This window comes from Lithobates pipiens, unplaced genomic scaffold, assembly GCF_037356315.1.
Source record: "Lithobates pipiens isolate NorthernLeopardFrog02 unplaced genomic scaffold, aLitPip1_a1.2 Scaffold_18, whole genome shotgun sequence".
Lineage (NCBI taxonomy): Eukaryota > Metazoa > Chordata > Amphibia > Anura > Ranidae > Lithobates > Lithobates pipiens.
This window is the reverse complement of record NW_027507758.1, coordinates 574,267,348-574,288,569: the sequence shown is the minus strand read 5'-3', so window position 1 is coordinate 574,288,569 and position 21,222 is coordinate 574,267,348. Positions and strand designations below refer to the sequence as shown.

Here is a 21,222-nt window from a genome sequence, read left to right as displayed (position 1 = left end):
TGTCTAATCTATCCTCTATTTCCTCTACCCTTTCCAGGACCTGCCCTATATCCGCCCTCACTCCTGCTATCTCCGTTCTTATTGACTCCTCCATTTTAGCGAACATTTCCGCTAACATCTCCTTAATTGAGGGGGTTTCTACTTCCTGGGTTGGTGGGTTACCCCTTCCTACCCCTCTAGTATCCATTTCCACCTCTCTTAGCTCCTCCCTTTCCTGTTGAGCCCTTGTACAGATCTGTGAGGCGATACTACTATCTTTCGGGTCCCCCGATTTTCCCCCGTTTACTCTGCCAGTTTTACATTCTTCTGGAACCTCCTGTTTATTTGCCCCTGATCTTCGAGCTGTTCCTGGCTTAGGGTTAGCTTGTCCCTCCTCTATTGTGCAGGCCGTGCTTGCCATATACCGCTGGATGCCTCCTGGACTGGGCACCGGCGGTATATTTTTACCTGATTTTGCTTTCCCTCTCATTTTTTTTTTTTTTCCCCTTATCTTATCCTTTTTCTTCTCTTTTCCCCTCCTTTTCCCCCCTCCCGATGTTATTCCTCCCCGTTCGCCTCTCTTTTATCTGCTCTGGTGTCTCTTCCCTCTCCTCTCTCTGCTCCTTAGTCTCTCCACTCCAGAATCGGGAAGGTGGGGAGGGAGGGAAAGAGTAGAAGGAACCTAACTGGCCAGATCAACACTGTTATACCTTCGTTGTATATACAAAAGTCAACATTCCAGCTAACATACTACACATACAGTTGCTTATTGAAATTGTCCCTGTGTCTCTTTGTCACGAGTGCGGCTTTCATCCCGGTATTTATCCTCTCTCTTCTTCCTATTGTTTAAGATCCTTATATGTCCTTATCCTTATGTATCCTTATGTGTCCATAAGATTTTCTTGACTCAACTTGCATTCAGTCCAATCCATTCATTCCAATCTGAGCCGCGTTCTTCTTTCTAGCCTCAGTCCAGAGACTCGCCTGCTATCATGTAATGGACAAGATTAGGCTGAACACAAATTTCCCATTATGGTGGACTACTCTCTGGTCACTTTTCCCTACCTTCTGGAGGTACTCCACTCGTAAGCCCCTCCTTCCTTATCCACCGTAATGAGGTTGGCTATGGTGTTTTCACACCAAATTGATCTTAAGAAATATTGTTAGGCCAAAAGTCAGCCCCCTAGTCAGGCTACAAACCCAGGAGATCTTCACCCAGCTAAATCTCTGTAATACGGACTATAAACAGTCTAACGCAGAGTATTTTCCCTTTAATGTTTTCAATAGGAACTGTTGCGGGACCATAACGGCATAGGATTCGCCGTGGATGATATTGCCTCTTTACTCTTTCATCTTCAGCCTACTGTCTTTTTACTGTATAGTGTAGGAGAATATAAAACGACCCCCTTTCCAATCAGCGCTCATAAGCCTCTGAACTTCTTCCCGCAGCAGAACCTTGTCTTAGATTTCCAAGATACACCACACTTTACTTATTTATACTTGCATATCTGCTCCAGCCTGGGGCACCTAAGCCATGCACCTCCTCACACAGGCAGACCAGGTATTTTCCTGGCATCACATGAACAGTTCATATAGTTCATCTAGCGTTGAAAGCAGTATAGAGCGGGGGGGGGGGGGGGGGGGGGGGGTATGTGAGAAACTCTCCTACCTCAAACTTCCGACTTGTCTTCTCCAAAACATGTTTCATTACCTTATCTCCGGGGGGGCTTCTCTGTTCTTCCAGCGGGGCACCCCTTGGGTGACCTACTGTACCTGGCTCCGCAACTTAGGATTGAGGCTGAGGGCTGTACTGGGTCGGATCGGCGGGGTAACGCTGCGCACTCTCTCCGCACTCTCTCCACAACTCCTTCCGGGACACCAGGCTTGGAGCACCTTTCGTTCGCTCGTCAATCTCTCCGTGAACTCCAAGCGACCCGGAATTGCGAGCGGCGAGGCAGCATCCGGCGGGGTGGCGTGGGGCCGAGCGAGCGGGAGGACTCTTCTCACGTGTCTATATCACGACGCTCCGCCCCCTCAGAGCTTAAATATCTTGACCCCTTATCTGGCACCCTTGCTGGGAAGATACAATTTGAAAGACAAGCGGCCAGAAAACGTAATCAGGGACTCATCAATGCAGACAACTTGATCGGGAGTAAACAAGTCTGCTAAACGTTGGTTGAAGTGGTTTACGAGGGGTCGAATTTTGTAGAGCCAATCGTATCCAGGGTCTCCACGAGGACCACAGAGTTCAACCGCAAGAACTGTTCGAATCTTGCCCTGGTCATGGAGGCAGAGAACATGGACATATGGTAAATTGGGTCAGTGGACCCAGTGGTTTCCAATCTCTGGCAAGGGAGGACTGGGGATTAACAGTGATGAATTGACCAGCATACAAATTACTTTGGTCCACAATAGATCTATAGAGATCTTTGGTGAAAAACAGCGAATAAAAATCAAGTGTCGTAAAACCAACTGTTTCCATCTGCATTCCAGGTTGGCCAATGAATGGGGAAAGTAAGGTTGCTGCAGAAGCAGTTGGTTCCCAATTAGGATTGGCGAATGCAGCAGGAAGGACATGGGCTCGACGGGCCTGTTTTTGTCTTCTTGGTGGCAGTGGGACACTACTTGTGCTTGCCACATCGCCAGCTTGAACTGCACTTATGGGACTCGCCACATCACCACGAGTTACTGCAGTGCTGTTTTGACTACGACCAGGGTGTACTAGGCCGCTGATGCTTGCCAGTTCACCAGAAGGATGAGCGGCACTAGTACTTCTCTGCTCCATACGAGAGACCTGTGGTTCTTGCACCTCAACAACAACAGCAGAAGAAGATTGAGGTCTGGTACGCCTGACCTTGGCAGGGACCACAACTCAGAGCTATCTGTCATGGAGCTGCTGTGGTCTACAGGATCGTATTCTGAGCCTGAATCTGACAGATGAGTGACTTCCTCTTCTATCTGTCAGAAACATGTGGGCCTCTTCACTAGTGTACCTTCAATTTGCCAGTTTGGGCTCTAAATTTACTGGTACACTAGTGAGACTCACAGGTAAAAAAGTTCCTAGGCTGTCAGCCACTGTATGAAACGCTAACGAAAAAACAGTAAGTGATTGAAAAGATCAGGCCTGATTCTGGGAATGCTGTAATTATGTGTTTTGTAAGTGACAGTGATCGATCAATACTGCACTTGGGTGGGCTGGGCTGGGCGGAGGGGCAAAATGCAGGTGCTAGCAGGTATCTGGGCTGATCCCGCTAACACTGCATTTTGGGAACCCTAAACTGCTAGTATAGATCTGATCAGATCTATAAGGGAGGTGTATGCTGCGTGTGTGGGTGTTAGCGGTACTGGCACTTACCTGATGCTGCCTGGAGTGGCACGGACCCTATCTGACCCTAAAACCTAACTGATATCACCCGCCGGGCAATCAGGGGGTTAAACCTTTAACCAGTGTCACCCGCAACACTTATACAGTGATCACTGGTGAAAGGGTTAACTAGGGGGCAATCAGGGGGTTAAAACCTTTATTAGGTAGTATATGGAGGTACCTGACGCTGAACCTAAATAGATGACTGGCTAACTAGCGTCACCTGTGACACTTATACAGTGATCAGAAAAATTATTGATTAGTGTCACTGGCGATCAAGGGGTTAAACCTTTATTAGGGGGGGTTAGAGTGGTACCCTAGACCTAAAGGGGCCTACCACTAACAGCCCTAATGCCTTGTACACACGGTCGGAAATTCAGACGGGAAAAGTCTGATCGGATTATGTTGTCGGAAAATCTGATCGTGTGTGGGCTCTAGCAGGTTTTTACTGTCTGAATTTCTGACGGAAAAAATTTGAGAGCAGGACCTAAAATTTTCCGACAACAAAATCCCATCTGACTTTTTCCAATCGTGTGTATAGAACAAATTTTCCGACAACAAAATCTGATCTGACTTTTTCCAATCGTGTGTATAGAACAAAGTGCCACGCATGCTCAGAATAAATTTGGGGATGAAAGCTATTGTCTACTGGCCTTTATGTAGTCCTGTCATACATTTTGTACGTCACCTCGTTCGGAACGATTGGATTTTCCGACAACTTTGTGCGACCGCGTGTATGCAACACAAGTTTCGGACAAAATCCGTCTAAAAAAAAAATCAGACGGATTTTGTGGTCGGAATGTCCAACCGTGTGTACAGGGCATTACACTCATAACAGTCACAAATGACACCAATGCAGTGATCAGTAAAAAAATAAAAACTGCTATTGGTGTCACTGTGACAGGGGGTGACAGGGGTTGCAGGGGGGTGATATATGTGCCTATGTGTACTAGTGTTTGTGTAGTGTTGGTGCAGACTCACATTGATGTCTTCTCTCCTCAGGAGCCAGAACGAAAAGGCTCCACGAGGAGAGATGACATGACTTCCTCTGCTTCTGTTTACATTACAGAAGCAGAGGAAGCTTCTCATTTGTCAGGAGTGATCGTGAGGGGGTGGCCAAGAATGAATGGCCTCCCCCTCAGGACAGATCACTCCTGAAACGATGCCAACCTTCTCGGGCACCAGGGGGGCACCCATACGTTACTCTGCCCGCCCGTGCCATTCTGCCACAGTATATCTGCGTGAGACGGTCGGCAAGTGGTTAAGGGCCACCACACGTACATATACTGCGGCATGGTGGCCCTTAGGCAAAAAATCACTTACCTGTACTTGATTTCTCATCGCGCTCCTGCTGTGATTTGACACAGCGGGAGCCAATCAGCGATCGTTCGCTGGAGAGACAGAACGGCGGTCTGCCTATGTAAACAAGGCAAACCGTCATTCTATTACACAGGTAGAGAGAGATCTTGTCTTCCTGCTAATCAGGGATACAGATGTCTCTTTTCCTCGTGTCAGTCCATCCTACATACAATAAGAAAGCACACCCAGGAAACACAGTTGACCCTTTGATTGCCCCTGATGTTAAAGCCTTCCCTGCCAATGTAATTTATACAATGATAGTGCATTTTTATTTTAGCACTGATCACTGTATTGGTGTCACTGGTCCCCAAAAAGTATCACTTAGGGTCAGATTTGTCCCCCCGCAATGGCACATTCTCACTAAATATTGCTGATGATCATTACCATTACTAGTAAAAAATATAAAACAAAAAGTAAAAGTCCATAAATCTATCCCATAGTTTGTAGACACTATAACTTTTGTGCAAACCAATCAATATACGCTTTTTGGGATATTTTTTTAAGCAGAATACAAATTGGCCCAAACTGATGAAGACATTTCATTTTTTAAATTTTTTTTTATTGGATGAGTTTTATAGCAGAAAGAAAAAATGTTTTTTTTTCAAAATTGTTAGTCTTTTTCTGTTTAGAGCGCAAAAAATAAAAACCGCATAGGTGATCAAATACCAACAATATATTTGTCAAAGAAAAAAAAATACCACCAACAGAAAGCTCTATTTTAGGGAAAAAAGGACATCAATTTTATTTTGGTACAACGTCGCACGCCCGTGCAATTGTCAGTTAAAATAATGCAATGCTGTGTCACAAAAAATGGCCTGGTCATTAAATCGGTAAAACCTTCCTGACCTGAAGTGGTCAAGCTGTATGTGGGGTTACAGAACAATACCATTTTGATGAACAGTATCAATGACACCATATTCTCTCATTTTGAATGTGAAATGGATTTGCTTACTGGGCACTTAAACCCCCCTCCTGCCCAGACCAATTTTCACTTTGAATAACAATTGCACGGTCATACAACACTGTACAAAAATTACATTTTTATAATTTTTTTCCCACAAATAGAGCTTTCTTTTGGTGGTATTTAATCACAGCTGGGATTTTTATTTTTTGCTAAAAACAAAAAAAGATGGGACATTTTGAAAAAAATAAATCATGTTTAACAGTTTGTTATAAAATTTTGCAAGTAGGCAATTTTTATCCTTCATTGATATGTACTGATGAGGCAGAACTGGTGAGCACTGATAGGCTGCACTGATGGGCACAGTTAAGTTGGCACTGATGGGCACAGATAAGGCAGCACTGATGGGCACAGATATGGCAGCACTGATGGGCACAGATAAGGCAGCACTGATGGGCACAAATAAGGCGGCACTGATGGGTCATAGCGGCATGTATCTCCCAAGTCAGTCAACACCCGAGGGTAGGACTCAGATTAGTGGAGCAAAGAACAGCTACCTCTAGTGCTGGACCAGTATCACTATAATATTTATGAAAAAAATTGGTATCAGAATCACATACTGTCAGGATATACCCAGAAAAGTCAAAGCTGGAGCCAAAGATTACCTCCCTATCAGAAGGGTAATAGCAGATAGAGTCAAAAAAACAACCTGCAAAATGGAATGTGCTGCCTATTGACCGAGTGATCCCTCATCGTCTACATCGTCTATACCGTAGGAGACGGTATAAGAGCGAGTGTGAGATAGCTGGTGGCCAATCGCGATTCTGATGGCGATTGTCACCAGCTGGTGAGTCTGAGGATTTGTGCCGAGATACCACACGATAATCCTTCCCTGAGTCTCCCATCATCATGTCATGCGGCGCTGGTTCGCCCCAGGGAAAGGGGCGGGACTGCGCTATGTGTCATCACGCCGCTAACGTGCAAGTGGCGCCATCTGCATCTCAAGCTGGAACGCAGCACGGTGGAGACCCCAAAGGGCCTACTATGCCAATTAATGGGCGTCCCGAGCCTCCCCGCCCCAAGGAATGGAGGGAACGACAGGGGACCCCCTGCGCGCCGGAAACGAAGCAATCCCGCCCAGATCTGATGCTGTGTAAATGGGGGAAAAGAATTCCACCACGATTGCCGAGTGGATTGGCCAACAATTAGGGGATACATGAAGTTATTTGACATGTTGTTATAGCCTATATAGATAGACATGGCATGGGAAGCCATGCGACCCAAGTGAACTATGGATCAATATAAAGAACATTACAGAGTCAGTGTCACAGAACAGATTACAAAGAGCAACATCCATAGGGTTTACAAAGAAGAAGAGAAGCGTCACACAGCGGGAGCCTCCCATTGAGCGGAGCGGCCTGAGAACGAAGCGGGGAAGAAGAGATGCCGTGGAGGAAGATGCCGGACGAGAACACCGGAGCAAGAAGCAGAGGATCGGAGGAAGAAGCAAAGGAAGAAGACGGAGGTAGAAACCAAAGGAAGGAAAAAAGAAGAAGACCCGAAGAAGATGGAAAGAAGAAGACTCTAATAAAGGAATTGTCAAAAACTGGCTGTTGTCATTTTTAACATTTTTTACACATTTTTTGTGAAATGGTAGGGGTACTTTTCACACGGGGGCCGGGATCTGGGGGTCCCCTTGTTAAAGGGGGCTTCCAGATTCCAATAATCCCCCATCCGCAAGACCCCCACAACCACCGGGCTCGGATAAGGGTCTGGTATGGATTTTGAGGGGGACTCACACGCCATTTTTTTTGGCACAGGGTTCCCTTTAATATCCATACCAGACTTGAAGGGCCTGATATGCTCTTGGAGGGGAACCCATGCCGGTTTTTTATTTAAAATTAAAGTCGCCTGGCCTGGGGGCGACTTAAAGTTGTGTTGTAAGTCGCCCCAAGTCGTGTTGAAGTCGCCCCAAGTCGCGCTGTGATTCATACTCAAGTCGTGTCCAAGTTGTCTCCCAAAGTCATGCTGGAAGTCGTGTTGCCCCTGTGTGAATGGACTGTTAATGATATGGCGTGCACTATTATCAATGGCATATTAGTATCTGTTGCACTTATATGTGCGCCGGTATATTATTATCTGTTGCTTTGAGATCAACTAATGATTTATCTGGTGCACCAATTGAGGTATGCACATTCATCTTAGAAAATGACCCTCATAGTTCTTTTGGACACATTTTATTTAATGGAAGGATTTTTTTCACTGTGAACTTGGTTGATTTACAAATTTTCGTTGCACCATATTTTATATTCTCTTTTTGTATAATTAGTATTGATTTTATTGTAAGGATGGAAGGATTTCTTCACTGTGAACTTGCTTGATTTACTAATTTTCGTTGCACCATATTTTATATTCTCTTTTTGTATACTTAGCATTGATTTTATTGTAAGGATGGAAGGATTTTTTCACTGTGAACTTGCTTGATTTTTACTGTGAACTTGCTTGATTTACTAATTTGCATTGCACTATATTTTACATTAATTTCTCTTTTTGTATACTTTGTATTGATGTTATTGTAATAGTACTTTTTCATTAAGGCTATTATTGCACAGAACTGCATTTTCTTTGCTATTTTTATACAGGAAGTTTAAAGAATTTTAATTTGACACATGTCACTGGAGCAGGTGTTTAGCTATGGCTATTCTCTTCTATTTCAACCAGAACTAGAAGTAAAATTTTAGACCTTTCCTACGCTTTAAAAAATGTAACTAAACCTGCATATTTCTATTTACCACATGTTCTCCATAAAATTTTGACACGCATTTTGTCACTTTGTATATTTTTGTGTGTTTGTGCTTAATGCCGCTCACGCATTAATTGGTTTTAATAGTCCCCACAAGCTTCCTACTGCCCAAAATACTTGGTGTTCTTCTCTATTTAGGGATGAGCTCCATGTTTAGACCAAATGTGACTTGTTCAGAGGTTTAAATCCACTGTGAACTTTCAGAGCGTTCAGTGGAAATTCTCCAGCTAATAGTCCCATAATCAAAAGCAAAACTTTGGCCAATATCTCAGCCCACACGCTGTAAAAATCTGCTCTACCAGCATCTGTTTGTCATTCTGGTGAAGTTGTGGATGAGGGACAACTGTTTTTAGGAAGAGAGAGTTTGCTACTGTAGCGTGCTGCATCAGAGCTATACATTACTATATTCAGTGCTGTATATTGTCAATGATAAATGGCTATGCAAAAGTTGTAGGCAGGTGTGAAAAAATTGTGTAAATTAAGAATTCTTTCAGAAATAGAAGTATTAATAGTTTATTTATCAATGAACAAAATGGAAAGTAAATGAACTGAAGAGAAATTTAAATCAAATGAATATATAGAGTGATCACCCTTTGCCTTCAAAACAGCATCAATTCTTCCTGGTATACTTGCACACAGTTTTTGAAGGCAGGTAGGTTGTTACAACATGGAGAACATCTTGGAGAACTAAACAAAGATCTTCTGTGGATGTGGGTTGACTCAAATCCATCTGTCCATTTATGTAGTCCCAGACAGACTTAATGATGTTGAGATCAGGGCCCTGTGGGGTCCAAACCGTCCCATCTTCCAGGTCTCCTTGTTCTTCTTTATGGTGGTTATTGACACTTGCTGCATGTTTGGGGATGTTGTTCTGCTGCAGATTCAATTTGGGGTCAATGACACACCTCCCTACTGGTATGGAATGATGGATAAGTATTTCTCAGCATTGAGGACACCATTGATCCTGATCAAACTCCACCTGCAGAAATGCAGTCCCAAACTTTCAAGTTTTTGTGCAGTTTAGTCACTTAGCCTAGTTTCTTCATTGGAGGCTTTTTGCTCACAATTCTTCCATAAAGAACATCTGGCCAGATGTCTCCAGACAGTAGATGGGTCCCACTGGTTTCTCTCTTCCCCGGCTGCTGGAATGCACAACAAAATAATTTTCCCAGGCACACCCATGTACAGTATTTCAATGCCAGTTTGGAAAAATTGTTAGATATACTGCGGCTGCTGTACCAACTGATTTAATCTGACCCATTACATGAATTTGTGGCATGCGTTTTACCACAGTGGCAGTTTCCCAGCCACCATTTTCTAGCCCATAAGGCTATCCCTACACTCCATTATTATGTGGAAGGTAATGTTTCCATATCGCGAGATTATGCAGTCAGCTGCAAGGTCCACATGACCACGGGCAAATGGTCCATCAAGTATGGGTTGGAACCTTATATATCATTTCTGGTCCACTGGGTCACTTTACTGGTGGCCATGCAGGATGAGGAAAAATTCTGCCACACAATTTTTCAGCGGGTATGTCTACAGGGACAGGAGTTTACCTGAGTCAGATATTATGTCAGCTCTGCAGGGGTGGGTGCAGAATTGGTTAACCCCCACATCATCTTGTGAGGTAGACCAGAAGAGTTTATAGCCATTTCAAGTGGTCATGCCCAGCCAGTGTTTTGGCTGGGAAAAATTCAGAATGAACTCCATCTTGCCACAAACTGCCTGATATGGGATATGTCCACCTTGTGGAAATCTACCTTGGCCATGCTGCAGCTGCATCAGTGGGTCATACACGAGCACCTATTCCAGTATGACATCAGGAGAGGTCTGTGGAACTGGATCCTTTTATCCTGTGGATCTTCAGGATAAATGCACCATATTGTCACAATTTAAGGAGGAAACCAGGGTGATGAGTCAGGGTGATGCAGGCATCAGCACAACTATTCATGTAGTGTTCCTGCTGGAGCACACACTGGGGGGGATAATAGACTGGACACATGGGGCATAGCACCAGGAGGAAGAGGGGTATTTCCTGGTGTTGCTTTATCCATACTCTGTCCCTGTGCAGCCGCAGCAGGCACAGAAGAAGCATGAGGAGGAGGAGTATGGTTGCCATTCTGGTGCTGAATAGGAGGAAAGCATAGAGCAAGCTTCTACCCCATACATACTGTACCCCAGGATTTATAAATGGATATGGGCAATTAGCTGAGGACAATGTTGTTCTCAGCGACCCCAATACTTGGGTTCCTCTGTCTTCAGTAATTTGTGCTGGATGGGTTTGGGGCATCAAGAAGAGGAACTAATAATGGTTGGCCACCCTCCAGGATCCACGTTATAAGGAGAAGGTGGCAGAGCTCATCCTTCTCTTTGAGACAGCTATAGTCATAATTTCTGTATATGGTGGCAAGTTACATTGGGTCAAGGGCGGATGTTGTCACCCGCAGAACAGCTAAGCTCCTCAACTACTGGATATTGATGATGGATCACTGACCAGAGCATTCCCAGTATGCAGTTGAGCTGCTGGGCTTCACTGCAGCCAGCATGCTTTCTGATTGTACATGTAGTGCTGCAGGGCCATTTTTTACAGAAAAAGGAGCCTGTAGGTCACCAGACACAGTTAACTGGCTGACTTTGGTAAAAATTAACTAATTCTGAATTAGCAACAACTACCCAGGCCCTGCTGCAGATGCTACAGATTAAAACATTTTGGATTCTAACCCCAAAATTATTGTTTCAGTGTACACCTTAATGAGTATGTAAACCAAACATTTCATATTCCTGATATGTGCCTGCTACACTGTGTACTTATATTAAAAAGTATCCTGTTCTCTTCGCTTCCTTTGTGTGAAATCCTTGGTGTTCCTGCCAGTACTTGACCACACTAAGCAGAACACATTGTGGTCCATTCAATAGCTATGTTGGAAACTCATCCTGCTCCCATCCAATGATCAGACTTGTCCTGACACACAACCCCACATAGCCTTTTTTTTTTAAATCAAGTAATTTATTTTTCAATAAAAAAGTCTTCATCTTACATTTTATATGTCCACCCCGTCCCCCCTCCACACACATCTCCATCTCCATCTTAATATAATTGGGGTTGTTCCACCTCTAACCATCGTTTCCATGTGTTCTCATATTTCTTAATGTTACCCCTCTTGCTATAGGTGAATTTTTCTTTCCAAATAGTGTCCTTCATCACCATCCATAATAAACTTCATTAGATCATTCAAAATTTCTGTGCCAAAAGGTGGGGGGGGGGGGATACAAACATTAGCCAAAACACACAATCTATCTTCTATTGAGCAAAAAAGAAAAACATATCAACCTTTCTCATCTATCTTACTCTGCCAGCAGGAAAAAGCCACCGAGAGTGCTCACTCCCCTCGAATAGGAGGTGTAAATAGAATGGTATTGCACCTGGTAATTCCTATGCCTCAATGTGCATATCGTCTTCTTCTCCAGATGCGTTTCCTGCAGGCAGAGTATTTTAACCCCACCTGCCTTAGTCATAGAAAAGATTACCCGCCTCTTAGATGGATCCCTCACTCCCCGAACATTCCAGGAGCATATCTTTAACCTTCTGGTTTGCCCCAGGAATTTCCCTCCTCTTTCTCTAGTGACTATTATTTACTTCTCCCCTATTCACTAAACTAAAGTAATTATCCATAAATCTTGTGTTTGAGTGTCTTCGATCACACTTATAACTTTGTGGTTCTTCCCCATTCATGCATGAATTCTGATTATGCATAAATCCCTCTCAACCCTTCCCCCTCATTCATACATATACTCCATCCATTCCCCTCATATCCTCCTTTTTACCATACACTCCATCTGATCCATCCAGTCTTCCCGCTCAACCCCCCCCCCCCACCTTTACCCCGCCTCTATCTTTCCCTGCCCCTCTTTGGATCCATGGTACCCAAAGAGGGGTACCCATGGGATTCTAAAGTGACCGTGTCTCATTGCTAAGGTGATATGTGCCACTTCTTTTATGATCCATTTCTCTTGTGAAAAAGAAAAACAAGTATAACAATAAAAAGTATGAGTTCCCCACAAAAAATACACACTTGCAAATCCCTTTACTCTTCTACAGCCTGCCTCTCCCCCACTCCCTAATATAGCATTATATATAGTGCTCAAAAAAAACAAAAACAAAAATGACAAGACAAAAAACCCCCTTCAGTCACATAGGCTTAGTTAAAGCGGTAGTAAACCCGCAAATTTTTTATTTATTTTTTTAAACCTGCAAAGCAAAAGGCATAATGAGCTAGTATGCACCGCATACTAGCTCATTATGAAATACTTACCTTAGAACGAGGCCCCGACATCTGGCCCGATCCACGCCGAGGGAGCTGACGTGCTCCCTCTGCGTTTCTTGCGGGTATCGCAGCTCCGGCGCTGTGAGTGGCTGGAGCCGCTATATCGTCACTCCCGCGCATGCGCGCGGGAGATTTCATTCTGGCCGGCCGGCCACTGCCGGATTTTCAGGCCGAGAATCCCCTTGTGCGCATGCCCCGCTGCAGTCAGCGGCGCATACCGAGGGGAATATCTCCTAAACCGTACAGGTTTAGGAGATTTTTTTTTTACCTACAGGTAAGCCTTATTATAGGCTTTCCTGTAGGTAAAAGTTAAAAAATTGAGTATACAACCACTTTAATTCTCTGTTCCTATCATGTTTCCATTTTCTGCTGAAGTTTCCCTTCATTAGTATCCAGCCACAGTGTCACTTCTGCAGGTGTGTTAAAAAACGTGCTTATCCAAAACCATGCCAGGTATAGCATTGCATATCTTATATTAAGCTGTTGCAATATGCGTTTGCCTTCTGTGAATCTGGCCCTTTGTTTCTGTAGCTCCGAGGAAAAGTCCGGGTATATGGAGATCCTTAAGCCATTAAACAATATATTTTTCATCTCCCTTGCTCTTTGGAGGATCATAACTTCATCTTTGTAAATAAATTATTTAATAAGAAGGGGCCTCGGCTGACCCTCTGGAGGCGGTGCTCGCTCAATTGAAAACAATTTTGACAGATTCTTTACCAAAAATTCCTTTAAACCAGTCCTCCATATATTCTATGGGATTGATCCCCTCACTTTGCGCCGGGAGACTTAGGACCCTTAGATTTTTCCTGCGTAACCTATTTTCTATTTCATCCATTTTATGTATGCATACAGTATATTCAATTGTTCCCTCATTCATTTTATTTCTTGTTTAATTGGAATCATATCTTCTATGAGGCTAAGTCTCCCCTATAAACAGATGTATGTTCACATACCTCTTGCACATCATGTCTTCACAGTAAGAGCTCTTCTTTTATGCATTTAAGTTGGTCAGGCATTTCAGATAAAGAGGACTTACAGATGCTGATTGCATAGAGAACATCTTTCAGGAACGGCTCTTCCTCCCCTCCTGGGGTTTGCTCCAAGGTTTCTCCCTCTGTCATTTTGCTTAGTACTGACACACTCTCCTGGGCTGCTGCTACTGGTGGTGCTGGGCCCTGGCTCTTTCTCCCCACAGAAGGGCCGGTCTGGGAGGGAGGTTGTTGTGCCCTCCCGACCTGTCCACCCTTCGTTGTCTGGTCCGGGATGTGGGCAAATGACTCCAACTTTGCGGCAGACTGGTTTTCCTTCTCCTTCGATGTGCTTGCGCATCAGCAACATCATGTGTGGCCACCTCCTTCATTCCTTGCCTCCTGGTCATAGCAGGGGATTCAAGGGATGCTCTGGCATTCTCCAACACCTTTCACAGCTCTATCCCCGGCACGCGGTGTCTCCTACCCTCTCATCTAGGAGACGCACTGTTGAAATCACCACAGGAGAGCTTGCCGTCACTGCCCGCCATGGGGATAGGGTGCCCTCCGTCACCTGTCCAGAATGGCAGCCAGCCGTTCCACCACCCAGCGCCACCTCAGATCTCCCACGCACTGCATTGACAGGTATTTAGCACGGGAACAAGGTCCGGGCTACTACGACCTCTCACCTCAACACCCGGTCACACCTGTCCCACACAGCCTTTTACCAGGAAAATTTGTGTACTGTTGCTTCTCCACCCAAGCTCTTATGCAGTTGAGGACCAAGGGAATGTTATAACTTATAAAAAAAGGGATTTTTTTTATACCTACACACAAAACTTTTGCCTATCATTTCTATTTTACACTGAATGGGTTCTTTTACGAGGTGATCATTTACGATCACTTTAGGCCTCTCTTATCACTGCTTCAGGTCTCAATTGAATACAACTTCATGTCACCAAAGCCATCTCCTGTTCCTATGAGCACACCCTGTCACCTCCTTATACAACTGCTGGCCTGACAACTGTACCATTTACTTCATCATTGTATGTCTGCCTCCTTAATTGCATCATATTAAATCATCAAAGAGGATGAGATTCTATTCAGAAAATCTGTAGAAGTTTTAAAATCCATTTTAGATAAAATACAGTTTCATTTAATATTTCTGGCTGACATAAGCAGCTTCTAAATTTGCCTCCAGTTATAAAGGATGGAATCCTGTTCAGCTTGGGGTCTGACCTTCATGGGGGGGAGCACATGGCGGGCGATCCACGGCCTGGGGGCTCTGGGGCTGGGACCAGCGCGGCGGGGGGTGTCTCGGGGGGCCGCATTTTTGCTGGGGGGGCGGGCGGGTCGCAGGGGGCCGCCAAGGTGCCTGGCAGGGCCGGTTTCAGACGCCGGCATGCTGGGGGCGGTGGGGGGCTGCGGACATTGCCGGCCGTTCCGGATCGCATGGACCGGGAGGACCTCGCTGAGCACAGGGGGATGGCGGCGTTCCCGGTGCGCGCTGAGGAGGTCGGGTCCGGAAGTGAGCTGTCCCAGGAGGAGGAGCTGTCCTTTGCTGCGCCTGGACCGGTGCAGGTCGGCGGGGCCCCGGTGGGGCCAGGTAAGTTGCATGATTCTGCGTTGCTGGCGGACGCCTTGCGTGGTCTGATGGGGGTGACACAGGGTTCTGGGCCCACGGGGTCCCGGGACGGCATGGGGGGGTTTCGGCTGGTCCGTCGGGAAGGGCGGGGCCAGTAGCCTCAGGGGGGCCCTCGGGTCCGCTGTAGGAGCTGTTGGAGGGGTTGCAGGCCCTGGTTGGTAAGTTTGCTGGGGGCTCGGGGTCGCCACAGGTGGGCCCCTGGCTGAGTCATGGGGTGGGGGCCGGGGGGTCCGGGGCTGCGCCTGTGGTGGACGCCCCGACTGCGGTGGCGTCGGGGAGTGTGGACGCGGGGGCTGGGGGCTCGGCGGTCCCCCCGGTGGCCGCGGACCCGGGGGCGCGGTCCGATATAGTTAGGCTCGCGGATGCTGCCCGGTGCAAAGTTTATGTTTGCTTCGAGGGCCCGTTGGGGGCACATTTGAAGCAGGAGGTGCGGGACAAGATCGGCAAGGGTGAGTATGTGGAGATTTTCTCTTTACTCCCCCTTGAGAAGTTTAACTTGGATAGGGTCAAGCCGGAAATTTCCAAGAAGGACGACGAGGAGAAGCGTAGGTATCGGCTGATCCCGCGCACATTTGCGAATTGGCTTCAGGCGTTCGCTATATTGGCTAGCGTGATAGGGGAAAAGAACCCCGAGCATTGCTCGGCGTTGTTTTGTTACCTGGACGCGATTGGTGAGGCTTATCGGGTGTATGGGGGGTTGGCGTGGCTGCGCTATGATGAGCAGTTTCATCAGCGTAAGGCGGTGCGGGCGGAACTGCGCTGGGATCACAAGGACATAAGCCTTTGGAAGAAGCTTATGTCTGCGGCGCGGACGCCCACTCCGTTTCTTCAGGGGGGGGCCGGGAGTGCGTCGTCCTCGGGGCTGCCGGCCGGAAAGAAGTGGGGGGTGTGCTGGCCCTTTAATGAAGGGGCTTGTAAATTCGGGGGCGCGTGCCGATTCAAACATGAGTGCTCCGGCTGCGGCGGCAACCACCCCCTGTCCCGCTGTTTCAAAAAGGGTAAGCGCGCCTGCGATGCCGGTCACGAAAGGGATGACGCCGGTGAACCTGGGAAGGATGCTTCCTTTCCTAAATAGGTATCCGGATGGTGAGGCGGCGCGAGGGTTGATTTCGGGTTTCCGGGACGGTTTTAGGATTCCCTGTTCTTTAGCGGGGGTGCCGCCGTTTGCCAGGAACTTGCGCTCTGCTTTGGACAATCCGGGGGTGGTTGATGACAAATTGGGTAAGGAGGTGGCGCTGGGCCGGATGGGCGGGCCTTTCGAAGTACGGCCGTGGGGGGACCTGGTGGTTTCCCCGTTGGGTGTAGTTCCTAAGAAGGAGCCGGGGAAGTTTCGCTTGATTCATCATCTGTCTTTTCCGAAAGGGGGGTCGGTCAACGATTTCATTGACCCGGAAGAGTGTACGGTTTCCTACACGTCTTTTGATGCGGCGGTTCGGTGGGTCAGACGGTATGGTCGCGGGGCTCTGATGGCCAAGGCGGATGTGGAATCTGCTTTTCGGCTTCTGCCGGTCCACCCAGACAGCTTCCGGCTGTGGGGGTGCCATTGGCGGGGCAAGTTCTATGTGGATTTGTGCCTGCCCATGGGTTGTTCCATTTCCTGCGCCTATTTTGAAGCTTTTAGCTCATTTTTGGAATGGGTGGTGAGGGATGTTTCGGGCCTGGAGTCGGTCATCCACTATTTGGACGACTTTCTGTGCGTGGGCCCGCCTGCATCCAATGTGTGTGCGATTCTTCTGTCCACGTTGCAGCACATTGCCGGCAGGTTCGGGGTGCCGTTGGCGGGGGACAAGACGGAAGGCCCGGTTACGGAATTGAGTTTTTTGGGGATAGTGATTGATTCGCTGGCAATGGAGTGTCGATTGCCAGAGAATAAATTACGGGATCTGCAGGTGGAGTTGGCGGGGATGCAGGGCCGGCAGAAGGTTCAGCTTAGGGCCCTGCAGTCACTGTTAGGCAAGCTGAATTTCGCTTGCCGGATCATCCCTATGGGCCGTGTGTTCTGCCGACGGCTGTCGGGGGCCACCGCCGGGGTGACCGGACCTAACCATTATGTGCGTTTACGGAAGGAACACAGGGAGGACCTGCGGGCGTGGCATGAATTTTTGGAGTCGAATAACGGGCGGGCCATGTGGATGTCGGGGCCAGTGAACAACTTCGATGTGGAGTTGGTCACTGACGCGGCTGGATCTACGGGTTATGGGGCATTTTTTCGGGGCCGGTGGAGTGCTGAACCTTGGCCGCGCTCCTGGGAGGTTGCGGGGTTGTTGGGCAATTTGGTTCTGCTAGAGTTATTCCCGGTGGTGTTGGCTTTGGAGCTGTGGGGGGAGGAGTTTCGTAATTTGAAGTTGCGCATCAATTGCGATAACATGGGGGTGGTGCAGGTCATTAATCGGATGACTGCTTCCTCGCCCCTGGTCATCCGGCTGCTACGGCAGCTGGTTTTTCGATGTTTGCGGCTCAATGTTTACGTTTATGCAGTGCACATACCTGGGGGGGAGAATTCCTTGGCTGACTCGCTCTCTCGTTTTCAGTGGGACAAGTTCCGGCAGCTGGCACCGGGAGCGGAGGAGTCGGGGGTGCCCTGCCCCGGGTGGATGTGGGAGCTGCCCTTGGAATCGCCGCAGGTTGGTTAAAGAGGTCACTGAGTGAGGCTACATGGGCCGCTTATTCTAGGGCGTGGGCGGAATGGTGGGCGTTACTGCGGGAGGTTGGCGTAGCTGGTCGGGGCTCCGACCAGCGCTGGGTGGTCTTGTACTGGGTGGCCCGGAACATAGAGATGGGACTGTCGCCTGCGTCTATTGAGCGGAAGCTGTCGGGGTTGGCTTTCTGTTTAAGATGTTGGGCGAGCCGGACGGGACGAAGGATTTTTGGGTGTGGCAAACGTTGAAGGGGTACAGGAAAGATCAGAAGGGTCGGGATGCGCGCCGGCCGGTGTCGTTTGACAATTTGGTGGCTATTTGTTCTCGGCTGGTGGACGTTTGCTCGTCTGCTTACGAGACCGTTCTGTTTACGGCGGCTTTTTCGTTGGCATTCTATGGGGCGTTTAGGGTAGGGGAGTTGGTGTGTCGCTCGAAACGGGTGGCTGGGGGTTTGTTGGATCAGGATGTGCAGGTGGTTGCTGATCGGGTGAGTATACGGTTGCATAGGTCCAAGACAGACCAACGGGGCAAGGGAGTGGTGATTACGCTGCTCGCCCTTCCGGGCTCGGCTGTGTGCCCGGTGGCGGCAGTACGGGCTTTCCGGGCGGTGCGGCCTGCGGGGTCGGGCCCCTTTCTGGTGCATGCGGAGGGCTCTTTTCTATCCAAGTTTCAGTTTGTGTCGGTTTTTCGGCGATGCCTGCGGGCGGTGGGCTTGGATGAACGGGAATACGCGTCACATTCTTTCCGGATCGGGGCGGCTACCGAAGCTGCACGATGTGGGCTGGAGGAGGCGGTAGTTCGCTGGATTGGTAGGTGGGAGTCTCGGAGGTTCCGGTCCTATGTCCGGCCACAGTTGATCCTGGGGTGATTCGGGGTGCGGCTGGGGGCGTTGTTTGTTGTTAGGATTTCTGGGGGGAATACTGTGATTGTAGCATTACGTTGGTTGTTGTGTTATTTCTTTTGTTTTTATTCCAGATGGAGGTTCTCAACGCCTCGTTTGGATCCTGGGGCATTCGTACGTGTGCTGGGGGGCCAGGAGAGGTGATTCTCTACCAGCAGGCAGGCAATTGGGTATCCCCAGGCGGGTGGCTAGGGTAATGTGGTTGGGGTTCCCGGGTATGCGGTGGGAGCGTGTTATGAGGGAGGTGGAGCGCTTCGCTTTGAGAGACAGGCGCCCGGATGTGCTGGTTATTCATGCGGGGGGCAACGACCTGGGCATTCGAAAGGTGAAGGATATTTTAGCGGACATTAAGGCGGACGTGTTGCGCCTGCGGGTCCTTTTCCCGGGCACCATTTTGGTATGGTCGGACATTGTGGCCAGAACGGTGTGGCGGTGGGCTAGGTCTTTGGCCAGCATTGAAAAAACGAGGATAAGGGTGAATAAGGTGGTTGGGAGGTTTGTGGTGCAGAACGGGGGCATTGTGGTTCGACATCGGGAGTTGGAGGTGAATGTTGGTCTTTATCTTCGAAACCTATCGGATGTGGGTATTGACCTTTGGTCCTTGGGCTTGCAGGAGGGGATACAAAAAGCTCTTCGGGTGTGGGGTGGCCCTCAAGGTTGAGGGGGTCACCCTTTCGGGCTGTGGCGGTGTGTTTTCTGGTGGTTTCTGACGGTAGACAGGTACTCAGAAGGGATCTAAGGGTGTGGGGGGCTCATCAAACGATCGGCCCCTCTGGGTATTCCTGAACGTTGGAGGGAATATGGTTATGTTCACTGGCGGAAGTTGTCTCCGACCGGTCACAGGTGGAGGCCTTTTGGAAGTTGGTCAGGTGTACCGCAGTGATTTGGTATTGGCTTAAGTGGGGTCACCGTCAGAGATCACCAGAATGGGCAGTCAATGTTATTTAATGGGGTTTATATGTTAATAAAGTTATTTATATTTATATATTTATATATATTTATATATATTTTATATTTGCAAGTTATTGGAGTGAATTTTTGAGTTATGTTTAATAAAGGCTGTTGTGGCCAGTTTACTCCAACCTATGGTGTGGTCTCGTTTCTAATAGGGGAAGGTATGGGTAAGGTATAATATAAGGGGAACATTCAGACTACACTAGTCAAGGGCACCCCTGCAATTGCAATTGTACATATCTTATCCATGAACTTCAAACATAATGCACCCTTTAAGATCCTCCAGCTGAAATCTATGAAATCCTGATTAGCAGGAACACAAGATCTCTCTCTTCCACTCTAACAGGATGATGGTCTGCCTTTTTTACATAGGCAGACTGCCGTTATGCCTCTCCAGCAAACGACTGACGAGTCCCGGCGGCCATCGCAAACCGCCGTACTCGCTGATTAGCTCCTACTGTGTCCAATCACAGCGGGAGCATGTCCCAGACCCCGAGGCAGAAACAACGTACAGGTACATTGTTTTGCTCAGCCGGACTGCCCTGCCGCAGTAAATGTGCAGTGGGCGGTCTGGAAGCAGTTAAAGGGTTTTTCCAATTTCCATTTTTATTAAAACAGGGATGCTAATAGTTACCCAAAAATTAAAAATATTTGTTAAAAATTTGTAATATTTTGGTTGCCTTAACTATCCTTTTTATTTTTGTTAATACAAATCAAATACTTTTGCAAAAATTAAACTATGCCAACTGTTATATTATATTTTGGATAAACAAAATTCCTTACCTCAAGATAAGTAAAGTGTGGTTTCTTTAAATCCATAATATGTAAATTCCCAATGAGTGGCAAAGCCCATGGCCCAGGAGGAAATGTTTTGCCATTGTCCTTGTTCCACTTTTTCAGAATTATAAGGATATATAATATAGATAGAGCCAGTACAATGTATGTCGCTACAGAGAATCCAAAATCCATTGTTGTGATTAGCTATGGGAAGAGTCAGGATCTGGCATTTAGTGGATGGCTATTAATTTGCTGTCTTTCATAACAGTCCACTTTCACCTTTATTCTAGTGCACAATCTGTTCTTTAAACGTTAATAACAAACAGCATTAGGAAATTGTAAATTTCCAAATCAACATGTTGTTTTAAAAAAAGAAATGAAGAAAATGGATTGTGGAACTTTAAATGAGGCATGGATATGTGTGTTGAAATGGTCTAGAATAGCTAAAATTTTATTAATTGTCACTGTCCCTGCGGGGAAAATCTGTATACGCATAGAAAGTTGCTAATCAATCCAAAGAATTAAATATAAATACTGAATAGTAGGTATATATAATGTATCATAATATATAATACATGGGTCATGAAAAAAAAAGCATAGTTAA

The 21,222-nt window shown here is 47.2% G+C and overlaps 1 protein-coding gene across 1 annotated transcript in view; it reads right to left on the bottom strand.

The window, feature by feature from the left end:
• LOC143989047 (cytochrome P450 2K1-like) overlaps positions 1-20,874 on the bottom strand; it is a 104,719-nt gene extending 83,845 nt beyond the window's left edge. Inside the window, exon 1 of the mRNA XM_077489051.1 lies at positions 20,625-20,874. Within this exon, the coding sequence (XP_077345177.1) occupies positions 20,625-20,810 (186 nt within the window). The 5' untranslated portion in view covers positions 20,811-20,874. The remainder of the gene's footprint in view (positions 1-20,624) is intronic.
• Between the last annotated feature and the right edge of the window lie 348 nt (positions 20,875-21,222).